This window comes from Emys orbicularis, chromosome 19 (assembly GCF_028017835.1).
Source record: "Emys orbicularis isolate rEmyOrb1 chromosome 19, rEmyOrb1.hap1, whole genome shotgun sequence".
In the NCBI taxonomy this organism is placed as follows: Eukaryota; Metazoa; Chordata; order Testudines; family Emydidae; genus Emys; species Emys orbicularis.
Window position 1 is genome coordinate 20994682 of NC_088701.1, and position 18347 is coordinate 21013028.

Below are 18347 nucleotides of genomic sequence, written 5' to 3' on the forward strand. Positions count from 1 at the left end.
TATCCCTGTGTATTTGGCACTCATTTATTAAATATATTGATTTCACTTTGACTTGTGATGAACATGATGGAAGACTAGACTGTCAAATAAATGTGTCAAATTCACTTTAGCTTTTTCTGTTTAGGCTTCATTTGCTTAAGAAATAATGCTGATATTCTTCAGGTCAGATGACCCAGAAAGTTAATAACTTTCACTGGCTGTTTTCTGTACAAGAACAGACTGTACAGTGTGAACAACTGCAAAAACTCGTAGCTATTACATGCGAGGGAAGTAAAACGCTACCAGTGTGAGTTCTGAATGCAGTACACCAGAGGATATTCTCTGGCTCCAAACTGTAGTGAGACCCTAAAGTTTGGATTGAAGTGTAGCATGGGCAATGGTGTCCAAGTTTCCACCAGTTAATGTGGAAAAGTATAAACACGTGCTGTAAATGTTTTTGCAAAATGAGTCTTACTCAGATATTCTTTTTCTCACACTAAAGCTTTGTCTACACCAGGGGTCGACAAAGTTTGGCACACGGCTCGCCAGGGTAAGCACCCTGGCGGGCCGGGCCAGTTTATTTACCTGCTGATGCGGCAGGTTCGGCCGATCGCGGCCCCCCATGGCCGCGGTTCGCCGTCCCGGGCCAATGGGGGCAGCGAGAAGCGGCGCGGGCGAGGGATGTGCTGGCTGCGGCTTCCCGCCACCCCCATTGGCCCGGGACGGCGAACGGCGGCCAGTGGGGGCCACGATCGGCCGAACCTGCCGCGTCAGCAGGTAAATAAACTGGCCCGGCCCACCAGGGTGCTTACCCTGGCGAGCCGCGTGCCAAACATTGCCGACCCCTAGTCTACACTACCACTTCTGTCGATCAGGAGTGTGAAGAAGAAAAACCACACACCCCTGACCGACATCAGTTTCACCGGCAAAAGTGCTGGTGTGGACAGCGCTATGTCAGCAGGAGAAGCTCTCCTGCCAACATCGCTAATGCCGCTTATTGTAGGTGGTTTAATTATGCCAGCAGAAGAGCTCTCCTGCTGGCAAAGCGCAGCTACACAGGAGACCTTACAAGCGGTACAGCTATGCCGCTGTAAGGTCTGTAGTGTAGACACAGCCTAAGTCTGTTGCAGGTGGTACTTGCTTTTGTTTTTAGTAAATCCCATTACAATGTTACCTTGACCAATGTGGATTAGGCATCTAGCAAGTGGCCTAGTGGGCTTCTGCTTGCTGCTGTAGCTACATACAAGGGACACTAAGGATCTTGGTTTAAGGCTGAGGAATAGTCCCCTCTCAGCTGATTCCCTTTAGAGGCAGGCTGCCTCTAGCCTTGGTCTCTACCCCAGTTGGTGCTAGCTGTAATTTGTTGCATCTTTCTGTGGCAGGCAAGTCTCAGCCTGTACAGCAACTGAACCAGGAGTCCCTCTAACATGTGTGTTCTCTCTGGGGAGTTCTTAAATAGCTGCCAGAGCTTTTGTTTGCAAACACTGTTGCTTTAGTTGGAAGGAAGAGGCTCTTGTTGTAATCTCATTACTTGCATCACGTTAATCACTGCTGTGGTTTAGAGAGCATCTTTGTTAAACCAAATATGTCCGGCAGGTGAAGGTCTCAATGGCAACGACGTGAAATATGCAACAGGCCAAAGAGCAGTGACCCAGTATTTCATAGTGAGCACCTGTTCAAAATCTAGTTATTGTAGCTATAACTATTGGCTTCAGCGAGTTGAAACATGAGTATTTTATTGTAACCAAGTGGGTTACCCTATAGATAAAGCTTTAATAAATAAAATAGCATAAATAAACAGCTAATATAATATATTAGCACAAAACTTTTAAACAACCAGCAATGGTACAAGACATTGGACTACTCAGGACTTCTGTTAACTGTCTACTGCCAACCCCAAAGAACAATCTTGCAATGCTCTCTTTCCATATTGTAGCCCTCTTTCCTAACTAGGATGCACTGCAGCATTCTGAGCTTGATGTAGGTAGATGGCTGCCTCTGCCCCAGATAACAATTCTCCTCCTTGCACAGTACTCTAGCTGGCAGGGATTGCTGAAACATTGGTACTGACTGTGCTGTCAGTCATGTTGAGTCTATTGCCTCTAGCATCATAGACATGGATATTGTGAGTTTAGGTATTGATCCCAACAGTTGGCTTCAGCATAGAGCAGCCGTTCAATGGCAGAGCTAACAGAAGTCCTGGTGATTATTACTTAAAATTCTTACAATGTTTACATATAGAAATTCTAAATAATTAATACTGAACATGTGCTTTCCTCTCCTGCTTGCTCCTATGAAGTTGGTTCACTTTTTCGCCCCATTCTTGAACTGAGGTTTAACATAATCCTTATACATAGAGAAGAGAACACCTAACAAAAGAGAGCAGATACTGTTATCTATTGGTGTTTTTCATATGAAAGAGAGTTCATGCAAACAGTTTTGCGTCTTTTCATTTAATTATAATGTCTGCAAACTAGCACAGGTAAAATTATTTAGCAGTAAAAATGTCTTCTCTAAATATCCTAAAAAATAAGTGGTGCAAGGAGGTAACAGCTGGACATTAAATGGTCCAATAAATCCCAATTTGAATTGTTATATCATGAATCATGAGCTATAGTGATTTACAGAAGATATAGGTGTTAGCTTTGAAATGGGAGAATACTTGCTGAAAGTAGAGGTAAGTCAAGCATCCTCTGAGTAGGCTCACTACTATGTGGGCAGAAGACTACCCCATCCGCCCCCCAGAAAAAGGCTCAGCTACTGAAAAGGTATCTTAAAAAGGTTTCTGCACAAATCAGTATCTTACCTATTGTTATTGCTCCTACGACAAAGCCTTGTGCTGCGACTCTCATGTGAATGAGATGGACTGACATTTTCTGATCTCCTCTGTGTTTTAGCTTGTAGAGACCATAGCCCACGACAGCAACAAAGCCTGCCATCCCTATGCATTCAGAAGGAGGGTGAAGTTCAATAAATGTGTAGAACCAGAAAATGTAACTTTGGCTTAAAGAATGTCAGATAAATTACTCTAAATACTACATTCCTTAAGCTAAAATCTACCAAACAGTGCATAGGGTGAAGAATCAGCATATTAAGGGTTTGCAGAATCTGCCCCTTCTGACCTAAAAAAGTAGTGTTTACCAAATGCTAAATTAGACATGCTGTTTGAACAAAGCATCCAACTTTCTGTACCAGAAAATAGTGGTTTTGTTCCCAAAACCATCTAGTGTAGCCATATCCACTCTCATATTATCTGACTTTTTTTTCTTTCTGAAGTAGGGAAGGAAGCATCAACTAGAGGTTTAATTTTATCTCTGCCTTTTTTGCTTTTGAAGTTGTCAGGGCCTGTAAATCACTTTCAATTACTTTTGTTATTTGGTATATAAATTGAATAACTAAATTATTCTTTTATCTTTCAATTACAACCACCCCCACACGCTGCAAAAAAGCAAGCTGTGTCCTTGCAACCTGCTAAATTGACAACAGTGTATACAGATTAGCCTGTGTTCATTTAGTCTGGTACATACAAATCACTTTAAGGTTTAGAAGAGCTTCTGTTCTGACAGTCCTGCTGTTGCTGCTAAATGTTAGGGAAGCCTAATAAAGTTTGATGGATGAAACTTGGCCAGGCTTCTCCTTGCCTTTCCAGGTCTGCACAGTTCCTGAAAACCTAGTATTCTGGATGTGACTCATCTCACTTAATATATTGGTTTTTAAAGGAAGGTCTGATTCAAGGGTGTGTGAATATGGAAACCTGTAAAGCTCTCTTTCTGAGGGAAGAACCCCCATGTAGAAGGTACTATAGGAAGCTGCACAATTACAGTAAAGACGCCTTTTAAATGAAGGTTATAACAGGCTTCCATCAGACTACTGATAAAGTAAGAGCCAGCTTTGCAACAGATCTATACTCTAGTCTGGCCATCCTATTATTACGATAGAGTAATGGTGTACAACAGTTGACAGTGGAAGGAGAAAAACCTTTTCACGCTATCAATTTTGCTGTTCTATGTTTAACCGGTGCACATTTTAGTTTTCTGAAAAAAATCCATTAACCTCCATTACTAGCTGAAGAGATTATTTCTAAGGAAAAACAGGCCAGAATTATTACAATAAAACCCTGTCCATAGCACTCTGTATGCACAGAAAGAGTCAACTCACCTACAGGAACAAATGGAGAGTCTCTAGCTTTCCGTGTCAGTTTAGATACTTGACTGTCCTCTTCCTCCGCAGACCAGCGATCATCAGAAGACATTTCTCACGTCTGAAAACAAGAGAACAGGTCTGACAATTCAAATCCAGAGATTCTTTCCTTCTCTGTTCTCCAGCGTTTTATTTACTAACGCACCTCTTACTTATGAGACTCCCAGGTGTCAGAGCAGCTAACTTGCAAACTGATCCTGGTCGTACGTAAGCAGATTCCCTTTTTCTAGCTGTCATTCACTTAATGCAATATCATGGCCTGCTTAATCTCATTTTAGAGGCCCTCTGGTTCCCTGTTAAGGGTTTTATTTTGGCATTACAATTGGGCTGGGTGAAGTTTGTCACTTATACCTGCTCAGCTCGCCAAAGGTTACCTCAGCAAGACATGCTCGGAAATGAAACTTCCTCTTCGTAGCTGTATCTGTGGAATAAAGAGATACTACTTTTTTTTTTTTTTAAATGGATGTTTTAGAGACCTATTGCCCTTCCCTGGAGAGGAAAAGGGCAAATATAGTACCTCGCTGTAAAAAGGGGAATAAGGACAACCTAGGGACTTAAAGACCAGTCAGCTCATATTCCGTATCTGGAAAAATAATGCAGCAAATAAACAATCAATGTGTAAGCACCTAGAAGAAAATAAGGAATTGGTCAACATGGATTTGTCAAGAACAACTTGTATCAAACCAACTTAATATCCTTCTTTGACAGGGTAACAAGCCATGGGGGACGGAGTAGATGTGATATCTTGACTTTAGTAAGGCTTTTGATACTGTCGCTTGACCTTCTGATAAACAAACTAGAGAAATATAGCCTTGACAAACCTATGAGGTGAGTGCACAACCGGTTGGAAAATCTTACTTAGGGAATAGTTATCAATGGATACCAGGCTGGAAGGGCATATCAAGTGGGGTACCACAGGGATCTGTCCTAGGTCTAGTTCTATTCAATATCTTCATAAATGATATGGCTAATGGGATAGAGAGTACACTGATAAAGTTTGTGGGCCAAGGTGGGAGAGGTTGCAAGCACTTTTTGGAGGGCATGACAAACTAGATAAATGGTCTAAAATAAACAGGATGAAATTCAATAAGCATATCGGTGCAGTACCACTGTTAGGAAGGAATAATCAGTTGCACAAATACAAAATGGGAAATGACTGTCTAGGAAGGAGTAGGGCAGAAAAGGATGCGTGGTTATAGTGGATCACAAACTAAATAGAAGTCAACAATGTAATATTGTTGCAAAAACAAACAACATTCTGAGAAGTATTAGCAGGAGCATTGTAAGCAGGACATGAGAAGTAATTCTTCTACTCCATTCCACACTGATAAGGCCTTAACTGCTGTAGTCTGTCCAGTTCTGAGCACCACAGTTCGGGAAAGATGCGGACACTGTGGAAAAAGCCCATAGGAGAGCAACAAAAATTATGACCTACAAGGAAAGACTGAAAAAATTAGATTGGTTTGGAAAAGAGAAGATAGGGGGAAGGGAGGGAATGATAATCTTCAAGTAGGTAAAAGGTTGTTATGAAAAGGAGGGTGATAAATTGTTCTCATTGTCCGTTTAGGACAGGACAAGAAGTAATGGGCTTAAAGTGAGCAAGGGAGATTTAGGTTAAACATTAGGAAATCTTCCTAACTGTCAGGGTAGTTAAGCAATGGAACAAATTACCTAGGGAGGTTAGAAGATTTCAAGAACAGGTTAGACAAACACTTGTCAGGGATGGTCCACATAATACTCAGTCCTATCTTAGTGCAGGAGCCTGAACTAGGTGACTTATTGAGGCCCTTTCAGGTCCTACGTTTCTAGGATTCTGCCCCCTACAGCCCCCCCGTATCCTCCCCCTCCCCACATTGCCCCTTCCCCCCTATAGCCCCTCACTACCTTCCCCCTATTACCCCTACCCCATAGAGCCCCCACAGTACCCTCCCCCATTACCCCTACCCCATACAGCCCCCCAGTATCCTCCCCCTCCCCCCATTGCTCTGTCCCCCTTTAAGCCCCCCCAGTACCCTCCCCCTATTACCCCGTACAGCCCCCCAGTATCCTCCCCCTCCCCCCATTGCTCTGTCCCCCTTTAAGCCCCCCCCAGTACCCTCCCCCTATTACCCCGTACAGCCCCCCAGTATCCTCCTCCTCCCCCCATTGCTCTGTCCCCCTTTAAGCCCCCCCAGTACCCTCCCCCTATTACCCCTACCCCGTACAGCCCCCCAGTACCCTCCCCCTCTTGTTCTTTCCCCTCCCCCCAGGACCATCCTACACGCCCCTGCCCCACTTCGGCCCTTCCCCTGGCCCTGCCCACCAGGCGCACGAGCATGACTCAACTACCTGTCTCCGGCCGGCGGGCAGCACCTCCGGGCCAAAGCCGCGCCCTCTTTGGCTCACGTCACACACAAGGGCAGCCAATGGCCAGGGAGGGGGCGGGAGATGGGTGATGTCGGGCGGCCTCAGGGTGGGCAGAAATGGCGGGAAAGGTCGGGTTGCTCCCTCATGGAGGCCCTGCCTCAGCTCCGCCCGCGCGGGCGGGGCAGCGGGTGCTCCCCTGTTGCCCCCACCCCAAGGCTAGTAATTGGGCTAATAACGAAGCTGCCCCAGTCAGGTGCCTCCCCCCTCCCCCCCCGGGCAGCTCGTCACGGGGCAGGGCGGCGCTGGCCAGGCCCACCTGAGCGCGTGGAATGGGAGCCATGGAAACGTGGTGTCCGCCAGCCCCCCCCCCCCCCCCCCCCCAAGGCTTGGCCCAGCTGCGACCTAGGCCTTTCCACACAGGAGAGCTGCAGGCCCCTCATCCCTGCTGTGGCTCTGCTGTACCAGGGCTAGGGGCGGGCATGATGGAAATACTTAGACGGGTCGCTGTGAGCTATAGGGCAGCCCCCCCCCCCCCCCGTATACCACCCTGCCCCCACTGCCATGTTCCCCTCACAGCCCCCCGATACCCTCCTGCCCCTGGCTGCCCAGCATTCCCGGCTACCGGTCTCCACTGCTGCCCCTGAGTCGTGTGCTGAAGGGAGCTTCTTCCAACCCCCCCAATCCCAGTTCCCCCCCTGCTTCTATTGCTTTCATTTCCTCCCGGCTCCACACCTAGGGGCAGCTTTGGGATCCTCCGTTAGCTTCCATCTCCCCTCACGCAGACAGCAGCAGCTCATATCGTCCTTAGCTTAATTTCAGGACTAGCCCACCAATTTCTCCCCTAGCCCATCCGTAGGTTTTGTATGTCACAAAACCCAGCTCTTGTTATCTAAGATATGTATAGCCCCCCCCCCCCCCATGACTGTGGGAGCTGAGCATCTCACAGTCTTTAATGCATTTAATCTCACAACGCCCCTATGATGTAGAAAAGTGCTGATTTCACAGATGGGAAACTGAGGCACGGAAAGACTGGAGCAGCTTGCTCAAGGTTACACAGGAAGTCTGTCAGTGCAGGGAACTGAAAATAAGCCTCCCAAGTCCTCTGCTTGCACCCTAACCACTGGGCTGTTCTCCCTTCCAACCTTTAATCTCTTCCACCTGGCTCAGCTGTTTCCTTGACTGCACTGAGAGCAGTGCTTGAATTGAGCTAGTACCCTATACCCATGCTCACCACCTGTGCCTGCAATTTTCTTTTGTGTGCCCTGTGGGAAGAAGGTAAGGAAGCCGCCCTTTTGTGGCTCCCGTGGTATCCCTGAGATTGACTGAAAGACTGTAAATATGCCAGTATGTGAGTGACTGGAGCATCCTTCCATCAGGCAGGAAACATCTGTGTATGGTGCCTTGAAAAGGTAAGTGATTTTTAAAAATTGATACAGGTTTTTTAAAGGGGGGGGACAGTTTGGTTGTGGGGAAGAATATTAAAAATAACGGGAGGAAGAATCATAGAATATCAGGGTTGGAAGGCACCTCAGGAGGTCATCTAGTCCAACCCCCTGCTCAAAGATTCCCAACTAAATCATCCCAGCCAGGGCTTTGTCAAGCCTGACCTTAAAAACCTCTAAGGAAGGGAGTGTTTGAGCTGATTTGCAGCCTGTCCCATACAACAGGACTGCAAAGATGTGGGGCTTTCTTGTTTGACCAAAGAAACCATTTCATGTGATGTGAACCTTTAAGGAGAGGAACACAGCCCCCAAAATAACACAGCAGGGAGCTTGAAATGAACTTTGATGTACACCGGGGGTTCTCAATCTGGCAGTGTCGGATACCTGTTAATAGTGAGGACATCTCCCCTCTCAACACCATCCTGTTCGCAGTCAGGCACCAGCCCTGTGCAACTACTACAATAGCTTATGTGGAAAAGTAAAACGAGGAAAGTATTGAGGTAGAGTTAATATCTTTAATGCAATGCATGTTCTGCCTTTTAAAAAACAAAACAAAACAATCACACCTCAGTTTTTACTCTACACTTCTCCCTTTCTCTCATCTCTGGTACCTGGCATATGTTTCTCTGTCATCAGGTCCCTTTGGCAACTCCTCCTTCCTCTCCTGATGGTGCCTGGTGACTCCCCATTCATCTCATCCTCCTCCTATGTAGCAGCTTCTCCTAATAGAGATGGCTAGGTTGGCTCCTCCTTCTTGTTTATAGCTGCTTTTACAGGCATTCAGGCAATGGGAAACTAGGAAAAGCCAGCACTCTGTGACTTTCCAGCTCTCCACAGACTACCAGCACGGACATACTCCATTTTATTTAACTTCAGTTTCACCATCATGTTCAGTAATAAACAGTGTGATATAAACACTAGGGTAGGAGTGTGTGGGATAGAAGTAAATTTGGTTATGATTGAGAGATCAAGCCTGTCTGGTTTAAATGTAGCTTTAGCCCATTCTTCACTGTCACCGATGATCCAAACTGTTGTTAGGGATAAATTTGGCTGATATTATGCCTGGTTGTTTTAGTGTTTTGTACCTCCAGCAGGACACATATCAGTCACCAAAGAAAGCCCATTCACAGTGCTGTTCCAGCTGGTACTTAAATGTCTGAATGATGTATTTAAAACATTAACATGAACAAGATGACAGCAGTACAAGTAACATTCTGCCAGTAGTGATGATGGGATAATTAGCAATAACTCAGCAACCCAGAATCAAAAAAACAACCACCCCCAAAATTTATTTTATTTAAAAGGCCTGAAAATGTTGTCACTCCTAAAATAAATATATATATATAGAGAGAGAGAGAGAGAGAGACAATAATTAAGTATTATTAAAGAACATTCACTGAACCAGGAAAGACGAGTTTGTCTGACACCTTTTGGAGTTCTCAGATTTAAGAACCACTCTAGATATATCCAAACACAACAGCTGAAAGCACAGAAGTTATCCATATTTTACAAAGATAAACGTATTGCAGAAAGGAAGATGTCCTGGAGGGGGAGCAGTTGCCAAAGAATAGAGAGAAGAACATACATAGAAGAGAATCCTCACTTAGGATTAATGAAATATTTATTCTGTGCCTGTGAACCATATGCTTGCACAGCTTCATCCTCAGAAAGCAGATACCAGGAGGGGCTCTTACTGTTATTATGACTTCCTAGAAAGTATTACTGGCATAACTAAACACCTGCTGCTGTAACACGACATGCTGTGATTTTATCTGCTCTTACAAGCACTATCTTTCCTCAAGGATAATGCTGCAGGATATGGGACTAGTGATTCAATAGGTGTCAGTCTTCCCTCTGAGTGAGTACTGACCCAATGATTCACCATGATGTTAGAGGGCAATGCACTGCAGGATATGCTGTTTTGGGTGTGATGTACACCCAAGACCCTGACCATTTGTTGTCATGAAAGCCCCTGTGGCTTTTTTTTTTACAGGAACAGGTATGTGAACCGCGATGTCTTGTCTAAATTCCAGTGCAGCTAATTGAGAACATAAGAACTGCCATACTGGGTCAGAACAAAGGTCCATAGAGCCCGGTATCCTGTCTTCCGACAGTAGCCAATGACAGGTGCCCCAGAGGGAATGAACAGAACAGGTAATCATCAAGTGATCCATCCCCTGTCGCCCATTCCCAGCTTCTAGCAAAGAGGCTAGGGACACCATCCCTGCCCATCCTGACTAATAATTACATTCTGCCTGCCTAAATTTCTCTTGCAGTTTAGAGTAATGGTATTAGAATCAGACCCATAGGTATTTCGCCCAATGGTGCATTGGTGAATGACATAAGAAACTGCAGCAGCAACATGGTCACACACATTTCCTTTAATCAAGGGCATATTGTGCTCTTATGCGAATGGATTTGGACTCCAAATATCTGAACCACGAGGGGAATCAGTTGCTGGATGCCAAATATCTGAACCATGTGGGTGGGGTTTAGAGGGATGTGTCCTTTTCCATGGGAACTAAATATGGTTTCACACAGGAAACACTACGTTGTGCTCCTAGAAGGACTGAACCTGTGATCACAGCTGAAGTTTCTGTTGAGTTTGAAGACATGAAAATATGAGTAGTAATAATTGTAGAGAAGAATATCCAAAATATGCCAGTCAGGTTAGAGGTGGCTAGGTGATAGAGTGGAAATTATTTGAATACCCCTTTTTAAAGATTTTACAGCAGGTGACCAGCAGGTGGCATCATCTCCTCAAACAGACTATAAAAAAAAAAAGGAATGTCAATCTACTCTATTTACCCAAGTGCTGCTTTGTCGGTGGTATTTTATGTAATTCCCCTAGTGTTCTAATAAACTGGTTAATGAGAAGAGAAAAGTAATGGCTCTGGATCTTTAGGTTGTTATCCAGAGAATGCGTAGCAAAGGGTTACTGAAGCAAGCAATACATGATTAAAATACAAGTGTAAAAAAAAAAAAAAATCTCAGAACAATCTAATTTCTTAAGCCCCATGTGTTGATCCAAAAGAAAATATGTAATAGTTTTGTAATAGCTGGGACTGACACCTGCTAGAAGCCACAACACACATCTGAACAGGTAAGGCACAGATTCCAGATCCAACCCGAAGACTCCAGGGAATGAAATAGAAATACAATAGTTCCAGATTGCTGGCATGGCCCCTCCTGGACTTTTATCCCTGTTACAACACCACCAGATTGATGTGCTGGATTTGGCAGCCTCTCTGCAAGGGAGGCCCAGGATTGGGAAGTGTAGAGATGTTGCAAATCAGGAGGAGAGGGGGCTCAGAAAGCTTTGTTAAATGCTGACTCTGCCTAATCTGCATCAGACAATACTAAATGCGCTGTAATTGTAGCTGTGTCAGTACCTCAGTCACCCTCCTTGTCTCTCTCATACCAAATACAACACCGTCAAGCCAAAACTTCTTTGAGCCCTAAAATAAACAACAACAAGACGCTCAAGAAGGAGAAAGAGGAGAAAGGTGTGAGAAACTGCTACATACTGAGGGTTTATTAGGCGATTGGACTAAAATCTAAAACAGGCAGGAAAATCTGAATGAGACAGAATTCCAAAAAGGATAACTTTATTTAAGTTTCAGTAACACCCAGGAACCACAACCAAGATTGGGACCCCCTGGTGCTAGGTGTTTTATCAACACATGAGGTCAGGATCATCATCCCAAAAAGCTAACAATGTAAGAAAACTAGCAAAATATGAAGGGGGAGAGGGATACAATCAAATAGTTGTAAAATGGACTATCTGATTTGATTTTGACAGCCAGTCACTGTGTTGGTGTTGGGTTTTTTCTTTTTAAGATACTGTTAAGGTGAGGAAGGGCCAGAATTTCCCACATCTATTGTTTCTGACTGTGAACAATCTATTCTAATCAAGTTCTTATAGGGTCCCTAGTATTACCATTGTATCTGAGTGCCTGTTTACAGCATGCATATGATTATTTTATTCAAAATAAGTACTTCAGTTCTTATTTAAAAGTACAGTGCCAGCATTCCAGCACAAAAAGCAGTCCCCAAATTAAAAAAGGTGCGTATCCCAGCACTCCTGAGTTACCTTATAGCAACAAACCAGTGTGTGCAGCCCCACACTCAAGCAACCCTACAACAGCAAACCAGTTTGTGCAACTCGAATGCTTATAAGCTATCATGCAGTAACAAATCACTGTGCTTATGTAGCTGAAAGAAGCTTTTGTAAGGAAGGGTTTCAGTTTCAAATTTGCAGGTGTTGTTATAAATGAGGAACATTTATTTAAAAATTATGAACAGTAACATGACAGTGCCCTTTTAAGTATGCCCGTGTCAACTGTATATCTGCACTTATTTCCTCTAAACTAGTGCACACGCACACAAAAAGACTGGCTGAATGAAAAATAAGTTCAGCATTTCAAAAATGCCTAGTAATGAAGGGGGACAGGAGGGAAATGCCTAATCCGTTAGAGAAAATGTGAAACACAGAATCCCAGTTTGCTAGTCTGTTTTAAAAAAAGCATATATGCAATGCTGATGAAACTCAAGCCAGATCATATTCACATGCTAGTTCCCCAGAACAGTGTAACAAGTTTTGCTTCATCTGATTTTACATTAAAATATGAAAATGTGGAAGTTGTGTTGCTATTTTTATAAGAAGTTTTTAATTTTATGTCCTTATTTGACAGGATAAACACAGCTGCTGAAAAATAATGTAATTGCATACTGCTTCAGTGACATGTACTGATAAAGGCAAAGCAAAATCAACTGCCACTTGCACTCTGCCAAACCCTGTCATTGCTATGAACAGCTCCACTCAGGTCAGCCATAAGCCCTTCATTCCCAGAATAAATAAGTCTCTTCACACTCACATTCCTGCCCACTTGTGCGCACACACAAATACACAGGCTACTGTCTCTACCACAGACACACTCCATTCCTGCTACACTCACATGCACCACACTTACGTGCCTTCCTTCACACATAGCAACACAATAATTTCCCCTGCATACACATATGCACAGAACACACTCAACACCATTTCCTTCCACATAGAGATTTGCAGCACTCTCCCCCTATAGACGCACATGCTCTCACTCCCCTTCTCTGCTGTTACCACAGCCCTCATAAGTTCACATCACTTGCTATTATTTCAGTTGATACTGATGTGACTTTAGAAGATAAATTTAAAGTCGAACAGAACAGACTAACATACAAATATTTACCAAGATTTATCAACAGATTCCAAGGCACTGCAGTAAATTACTGTATTTACTGGAACTGCCATATTCCTTTCTGGCGTAACTCAGCTGACTTAGTGGAATTACACCAGAGAAGAATTTGGTCCAAGGTGTGATTTGATTTCTTTTGCTAGCATGAGATTCATCACAGGTCATTTTTAAATCCAACAACAGTGTATCAGTTTGGGTCAATCCTGTGTTGTTTCTAGTGCCTGTATTACCCAGTATTCTTTCTATTGATGCTACACTTGTGAATCAAGGCAGCTTACTCCTTGCACGCCCAGTACACTACTACGGTGATGGCTGGCACCTCTAAAATTTACAAGATACCGTGTTCACAACTGACAGCAACTCTGGCATGCTGGTGGAGATGGTGGTTGCCTAGGAACAGCAAAATATTTGGTGACTTTCTTTCAGAGAATTGTAAGCGGATGGACCCCTTCAGTATGCATATGGAAAACAAACAAAATAACCAAACTGTTCACAGCTTTCCAAAGAAGTAGTTCTAGGAGTAAAGGTGGAACTAGAAAGTTTAAATGGGTTTAAAATGCACTTGATCAGAATCTCCCATCCCTAATTAAATTTTTGCTATTTTCCAGAAGATGTCTTTACACACTTGCAAATTACTTCTATCTGTTTGAGTGAACAAGTAATCTATCAAAGCAGTCTTGATGCAGACTCTTTCATAGAACTGCCCCTGTCAGCGACAGACCGATGAGTGCACATGATTGTGCTTTTCCCCAATCCGCAGGAAGTTTCACCTTGTAGGAGCAGGCTATTCTCTATGGCAAATACTTGCAGCATGTGACACTGTGTATATAATCTTCCTGACAGCATTGATGCTATTACGATATAGAGATCTGAGTCCACATTCAGCCCAAGTAAGCAGGTGTAATTTCAGTGAAGCCAATGGAGTTTTCCTACTCCAGGACTGAACTTGGCCCAGAATTTTTATGTCTGCTACCTGGATGATAGAATCATAGAACTAGAAGGGACCTCGAGAGGTCATCTAGTCCAGTCCCCTGCACTCAAGGCAGGACTAAGTATTATCTAGACCAGGGGTTCTCAAACTGGGGGTTGGGACCCCTCAGGGGGTCGCGAGGTTATTACATGGGGGGTCACGAGCTCTCAGCCTCCACCCCAAACCCCGCTTTGCCTACAGCATTTATAATGGTGTTACATTAAAAACACTTTTTAATATATTTATCAGAGACTTGCTATGTGAAAGGAGTCACCAGTACAAAAGTCTAAGCACCCCTGATCTAGACCATTCCTGACAGGTGTTTATCCAACCTGCTCTTAAAAATCCCCAGTGATGGAGATTCCACAACCTCCCTTGCTGCAATTTAAGCCCATTGCTTCTTGTCCTATCCTCAGAGGTTAAGATGATGATGTAACAAAGAACAAAAGAAGAAATACTTGTGGGAGGAAGGGGTTTTATATCCCATGTTTTTAGAGTGTTATGAACTTTTATATCTCGGAAGGATTTTAGCCATTTGAAAAGTCCTGTTTATCTCTGTCCCTTTTCAGCTTGCTGATTTTCCCCCTCCCCTAAGTAATACAATGTTCTGTGAAGCCCAGCTGATTCATTATTAGTGTCACACATTGTGAAGTGTTGCATAAAATAATTCATTGTCTCAAGCATCTTGCTGGTTTTAATTCAGTACAGTTACAAATGATATACATTCACCTTATATTTATATATACAGAGTAGTTTCAACTAGGGCTGTCAAGTGATTAAAAAAATTAATTGTGCGATTAATCGCACTGTTAATAATAGAATACCATTTATTCTAATTTTTTTGATGTTTTCTACATTTTCAAATATATTGATTTCAATTACAACACAGAATAAAGTGTACAGTGCTCACTTTATATTTATTTTTATTACAAATATTTGCACTGTAAAAAAACAAAATAAATAGTATTTTCAATTCACCTAATATAAGTACTGTAGTGAAATCTCTTTATCATTAAAGTTGAACTTACAAATGTAGAATTATGTACAAAAAAACAACTATATTCAAAATTAAAACAATGTAAAACATTAGAGCCTACAAGTCCACTCAATCCTATTTCTTGTTCAGCCAATCGCTCAGACAAACAAGTTTGGTTACATTTGCAGGAGATAATGCTGCCCGCTTCTTGTTTACAATGTCACCTGAAAGTGAGAACAGGCGTTCGCACTGCACTGTTGTAACCGGCGTCACAAGATATTTACGTGCCAGATGCACTAAAGATTCATATGTCCCTTCATGCTTCAACCACCATTCCAGAGGATATGCGTCCATGCTGATGACGGATTCTGCTCGATAACGATCCAAAGCAGAGCGGACCGATGCATGTTCATTTTCATCATCTGAGTCAGATGTCACCAGCAGAAGGTTGATTTTCTTTTTTGGTGGTTCGGGTTCTGTAGTTTCCACATCTGAGTGTTGCTTTTTTAAGACTTCCGAAAGCATGCTCCACACCTCGTCCCTCTCAGATTTTGGATGGCACTTCAGATTCTTAAACCTTGGGTCGAGTGCTGTAGCTAAATCTCACATTGGTACCTTCTTTGCATTTTGTCAAATCTGCAGTGACAGTGTTCGTAAATCAAACAACATGTGCTGGGTCATCATCCGAGACTGCTATAACATGAAATATATGGCAGAATTCAGGTAAAACAGAGCAGGGGACATACAATTCTCCCCCAAGGAGTTCAGTCACAAATTTAATTAACACACTATTTTTTTAACGAACATCATCAGCATGGAAGCATGTCCTCCAGAATGGTGGCTGAAGCATGAAGGGGCTTACAAATGTTTAGCATATCTGGCACGTAAATACCTTGCAACGCCGGCTACAAAAGTGCCATGTGAACGCCCGTTCTCACTTTCAGGTGACATTGTAAATAAGAAGCAGGCAGCATTATTTCCCATAAATGTAAACAAACTTGTTTGTGTTAGCGATTGGCTGAACAAGAAGTAGGACTGAGTTGACTTGTAGGCTCTAAAGTTTTACGTTTTGTTTTTGAGTGCCGTTATGTAACCAAAAAAAAATCTACATTTGTAAGTTACACTTTCACGATAGAGATGGCACTACAGTACTTGTTTGAGGTGAATTGAAAAATACTATTTCTTTTGTTTATAATTTTTACAGTGCAAATATTTGTAATAAAAATAATATAAAGTGAGCACTGTACACTTTGTATTCTGTGTTGTAATAGAAATCAATATATTTGAAAATGTAGAAAAACATCCAAAAATATTTAATAAATTTCAATTGGTATTCTATTGGTTTAACATTGTGATTAATCAAGATTAATTTTTAAATTTTAATCGCAGTTAATTTTTTTGAGTTAACCGATTAATCGACAGCCCTAGTTTCAACATTAGCACCCCTTCCTTAAAATATATAACTCCCCTACCCACCCAAAAAAAAAAACTTGGTGAAAAAATACTTTAGCTTTTTAACATATGCAGAAAAATATTTCTTTAAGTTTTTCCATTTCCTCTCAGTTTATGCTTTGTTTCTATGAAAGAAATTAGCACTTGCTCCTCATTTTATTTGTGACAACACAGCATTCACTGGAATGTGGTCTGAAATGCACAACATGACAAATGGAGAAACAGTCTTCTGGCTTCCCATGGTGGCCTCTTCCTAAGTGAGTCCACTCATCTATAGGTCTGCATAGGATGGAAAGAGATCTTAGCACTAATATAGGTGTGTCATACAGAATGAAGGGTAGTTGGAAAACTTCCTAGAAGGACAAGAGGCAGAGATTTATCTAAGTCTTCTAAAACAGCCACTGGAGACTGAAATGAACATCACAGCTAACACCCTTTGCTCTTCCTCACAAATCCAAGGGCTAAGAATTCTTAGCATAACACCTTCAGAATGCTTTCCAAAATTCTGCCAGCTAGCCAACTCTTTCTATAGAATGGTTATTTGCATCCACCTTACTTTTGTAGATAATAGCTTTCTAGCTTTGCTATTTGAGACAAGTTCCTGTTTCTTCTTAATAGTTTCTTTAACAGTGGAAGCCGAATGTAACCATCCCAACGAATGTAACGATCAGATTTGATATATTTATACTCCTCTGGCTGGACTGACTCACCACTTCATTCTTCCATGGTAGATAAACTTGAGTTTCATGCACTTCACTGTACATCGGACTCAAAAATCAAGGCGTTGCCTGCTTTAGTTGACTTTAAAGATCCTGTGGTGCTTTCAAAAATGTTTGCCTCAATTGCCAACATTTCCCTCAGCTGGTGGTGTGCAGTGGTGTAGTTCCCTAGCTGTCATCTTTCACCACAGATGTGGCTAAATTTTAATTAAGTTGTATGTATAGACCTTATGGCATGCCCTAGGAAGTGTGTATCTTTTATTATCAGGACTGTGTCCTCTCCTTGCATCAGAAAGTGCAATCTACTGACTTATTCTAATACTGATAAAAAAGATCTTAAGGACGTCTCTCCCTGTATATGTGTGTGACACCAGGACTGAGGCCTGACTTTGAAATGGCCGAACAAGACTCTTCTCTGGAAAAGAGACCCTGTGCCTTTAAATCCACAGCAAATGGAGAAAAACAAGCTGTGATTTATATAAGCTGGGTAATCATGTGATTTGCAGGAAAGCTCTCTCCCTCTGCCCCCTCCCCTTCCCTGTTTCCCCTCCCCACACTGGCCTCCAACTGGCATGCAGCACAGTTCCAAGAAAGAGGCACCAGCATTGGGGGCGGAAAGGAGAATGGGGGGGGGGGGGGTGTTCATTCAGAAAGAGAGAAAGCAAAACAAACAGAAGCGAGGCGGGAAAGAAGAAGGAGGGGAGGCGGGAAACGAGGGTGGGGGGAGAGAGGGGCCTCCACATTGTTTTCATTTCTGCAATTCTTCGCCCCCCATAGAACTACATATGGGCTATCAGAAAAGCTGGTTTTCTATCTCTCAGGCACTTACCACAACTCGAAGTCCAATTCACAAACTGATCCCACCAGCAGGTTATTTATATTCATGCTAGCAGGGGTAAAAAAAAAAAAAAATCTTAGACTGTTTACAGTATTCTGGTAGTATCCAGTACCCGTACAATGCAAAAGCATCCTAGCTACCAGCCGTGACGAAAGGAGAGACATCTTCATGTCTTCTGCATGCCAGCA

At 42.9% G+C, this 18347-nt stretch overlaps 1 protein-coding gene across 3 annotated transcripts; it reads right to left on the minus strand.

Annotated features, from left to right (window-relative positions):
* Positions 1 to 1706: 1706 nt before the first annotated feature.
* HIGD1C (HIG1 hypoxia inducible domain family member 1C) lies at positions 1707 to 6540 on the minus strand. 3 transcript variants are annotated; one of them, XM_065419067.1, is made up of 5 exons: positions 6508 to 6540; positions 4554 to 4600; positions 4138 to 4240; positions 2786 to 2920; positions 1707 to 2348 (listed from the first exon to the last, which is right to left on the minus strand). In XM_065419067.1, exons 3-5 carry the CDS (start codon positions 4229 to 4231, stop codon positions 2284 to 2286), a joined length of 294 nt encoding a protein of 97 aa, XP_065275139.1. In that variant the 5' UTR covers positions 4232 to 4240; positions 4554 to 4600; positions 6508 to 6540; the 3' UTR covers positions 1707 to 2283. The 3 variants fall into 3 exon arrangements, with proteins under 3 accessions (XP_065275139.1, XP_065275140.1, XP_065275141.1); XM_065419068.1 differs by having other exon boundaries at positions 4531 to 4600; XM_065419069.1 differs by lacking the exon at positions 4554 to 4600.
* Positions 6541 to 18347: the final 11807 nt, after the last annotated feature.

Excerpts from the sequence above, each read along its gene's own strand:
- HIGD1C (XM_065419069.1), bottom strand. The coding sequence starts at position 4,231 with ATGTCTTCTGATGATCGCTGGTCTGCGGAGGAAGAGGACAGTCAAGTA. Across the intron at positions 2,921-4,137 it reads CTCTCCATTTGTTCCTGTAG|GGATGGCAGGCTTTGTTGCT; the intron begins GTGAGTTGACTC and ends CTGAATGCATAG. Across the intron at positions 2,349-2,785 it reads CGTAGGAGCAATAACAATAG|GTGTTCTCTTCTCTATGTAT; the intron begins GTAAGATACTGA and ends CTCTTTTGTTAG.